Raw genomic sequence first — 3,181 nt, forward strand, 5'->3', positions numbered from 1 at the left:
CCCCATACATTGTCCATTACGAGAGGCTCCCACCAACCCTGCTGCACCTTGAACACCACCCCAGCCACGCCTAATGCAAGCCGCTCTCACTCTTCCTGCCGTGCCTCCACCGCTATCCCTGCTGCGCCCAGTGCGAGTCACTATCCATGTCACACCCTGGCCACCAACCTTGCCTATTATGAGGGGCTGACACCATCCCTGCAGTGCCCCAACCACCATCCCAGCCGCTCCCGGTGCAAGGGGCTCACTATCCCTGTCACCCTGCCCACCATCCCAACCATGCCTAGTGGGAGGGGCTGACACCATCCCAGCCACTCCCACTGCAAGGGGCTCCCACTATCCATGTCACACCCTGGCCACCAACCCCAACTTTGCCTATTATGAGGGGCTGACACCATTCCTGCTATGCCCCAACCACCATCCCAGCCGCTCCCAGTGCAAGGGGCTCCCCCCATCCCAACCATGCCTAGCGGGAGGGGCTGACACCATCCCAGCCACTCCCACTGCAAGGGGCTCCCACTATCCATGTCACACCCTGGCCACCAACCCCAACTTTGCCTATTATGAGGGGCTGACACCATTCCTGCTATGCCCCAACCACCATCCCAGCCGCTCCCAGTGCAAGGGGCTCCCCCCATCCCAACCATGCCTAGCGGGAGGGGCTGACACCATCCCAGCCACTCCCACTGCAAGGGGCTCCCACTATCCATGTCACACCCTGGCCACCAACCCCAACTTTGCCTATTATGAGGGGCTGACACCATTCCTGCTATGCCCCAACCACCATCCCAGCCGCTCCCAGTGCAAGGGGCTCCCCCCATCCCAACCATGCCTAGCGGGAGGGGCTGACACCATCCCAGCCACTCCCAGTGCAAGGGGCTCCCACTATACCTGTCACCCTGCCCACCATCCCAACCATGCCTAGCAGGAGGGGCTGACACCATCCCAGCCTCACCCAGTGCAAGGGGCTCCCCCCCATCCCAGCCGCACCCAGTGCAAGGGGCTCCCCCCATCCCAGCTGGATATTTTATTTGTTACATAAGGAGAATCCAATGGCAGGAATTGGGGCACCCGAGGTGGGCGAGAGCAGAGCCAGTAGTCGCAGCGGGGAAATCTCTCGGCTGGAGTCCCTGAGATTTATAATGAGGAGGTGACTCGGTCCATCGTACCCCATTATAGAACCTAAATCCCAGTTTTGGGTGAATCAACTCATAAACCCCCCCCCTCCCCCCAAATACTAATGAAATAGAAGTAAGGGATCTCTATGGGCATAATGATGGATTGCCAGGCGCTTCCCCGCAGTGTCATGTGGATCATTGGCGGGTCGGCCTCTTCACATTGTACGGTCAGCGGTCGGTGATTTGTAATCATTTCCTGTTCATTCTTTTCTCTTTCAGTCTTACTTTGTGACGGACTATGACCCGACCATTGAGGATTCCTACACCAAGCAATGCGTCATCGATGAGCGCGCAGCACGCCTGGATAGTGAGTACTGGGGAGTGAGTACTGGGGAGTGATGGGGATCGTAGACCATACAATGGGAAATAGATGAGATGCGGTATTCCTGACAGAGAACCGACATCCATGTAACAAAGGGCACGCGTTCACCACGGGATTCACCGAGCACTGCGGGCTAGCTAAACAGAGAGCCAAAGCCGCCTCCCTCATAGAGACTTCGGAAGTGGCCAGGATAGACGGTCAGCGTTCTGAACTTATTGATTTGTCTGTTTTAAACCAGAGCTTGTGGTATTGAACTCTGTAAACACTGAGCATGGAGAGGTCTTAAAGCAAAAGGTACACGCGGACACTGTGGGCTGTTGTGTCAAAAGAAGGCAATCCCTGGCTGCTGAGGCCAGCTCGTGATTGGCCGAGTGGGATCAGCTGGGGGGGGGAAGTATAGCTGAAGGTGGTGCATGGGATCATAGAGCGTACAATGGACAGGGAGTACTATCACCATACACATGTCCTGTAGGAGGTCTCCTGTCACCATACACATGTCCTGTAGGAGGTCTCCTGTCACCATACACATGTCCTGGAGGATGTCTCCTGTCACCATACACATGTCCTGTAGGAGGTCTCCTCTCACCATACACATGTCCTGTAGGAGGTCTCCTGTCACCATACACATGTCCTGGAGGAGGTTTCCTATCACCATACACATGTCCTGGAGGATGTCTCCTATCACATGTCCTGTAGAAGGTCTCCTCTCACCATACACATGTCCTGGAGGATGTCTCCTATCACCATACACATGTCCTGTAGGAGGTCTCCTATCACCATACACATGTCCTGGAGGATGTCTCCTATCACCATACACATGTCCTGGAGGATGTCTCCTATCACCATACACATGTCCTGTAGGAGGTCTCCTATCACCATACACATGTCCTGTAGGAGGTCTCCTATCACCATACACATGTCCTGTAGGAGGTGTCCTGTCACCATACACATGTCCTGTAGGAGGTATGCCACATGGATTGGAAGCCGTGTAAAAGTGATACCATTCTTATGTTCTGTCTTCTGCAGTTCTGGACACGGCGGGACAGGAGGAGTTCGGAGCCATGCGGGAGCAATACATGAGGACTGGGGAAGGATTCTTACTGGTGTTCTCAGTGACAGACAGAGGGAGGTGAGTCTTGTAGTCCTTTATTGCACATGACAAGGGACGAATCCAATGCATGTCGGGGGGTCAAACCCCCCCCCCATCAGGGCCGTAACTGAAGAGAACATTGGACGACCATTTGTAAAAGATAAAAGGTGAATTTCTATATTTATACGGAAGCAGAATTTGCCGTGTTCTGATGTACCCGCTGTGACTGCAACATTGTATCAGCAGTTCTATGCGCTCCTGTAACTGATCACACTGTGACTGCTTCCGGTTCCATGTGCTGATGTCATAAAGACAACTGAAAACCTAAACATGTAGAGTAGACGGTATCCGCACATGGACGGTGTAGACACACGCAGGGTACACACACATGCCCGGTATACACTCACACACACACAGGATATACATACATACACACACACACATGCACGGTATACACTCACACACACACATGCCCGGGATACACACACACACACATGCCCGGGATACACACACACACATGCCCGGGATACACACACACACACGCCCGGTATACACACACACACACGCCCGGGATACACACACACACAAGCC

General features: G+C 54.1%; 1 protein-coding gene across 1 annotated transcript in view; it reads left to right on the top strand.

The window, feature by feature from the left end:
* The window catches only part of RRAS2 (related RAS viral (r-ras) oncogene homolog 2), a 33,913-nt gene that overhangs the window by 22,800 nt on the left and 7,932 nt on the right, over window positions 1-3,181 (top strand). The window contains exons 2-3 of the mRNA XM_018573017.1: window positions 1,398-1,485; window positions 2,527-2,629. Coding sequence (XP_018428519.1) covers window positions 1,398-1,485; window positions 2,527-2,629 — 191 coding nt within the window. The remainder of the gene's footprint in view (window positions 1-1,397; window positions 1,486-2,526; window positions 2,630-3,181) is intronic.

Source organism: Nanorana parkeri, unplaced genomic scaffold, assembly GCF_000935625.1.
Source record: "Nanorana parkeri isolate BGI_ZX_2015 unplaced genomic scaffold, ASM93562v1 scaffold2206, whole genome shotgun sequence".
Taxonomy (NCBI): domain Eukaryota; kingdom Metazoa; phylum Chordata; class Amphibia; order Anura; family Dicroglossidae; genus Nanorana; species Nanorana parkeri.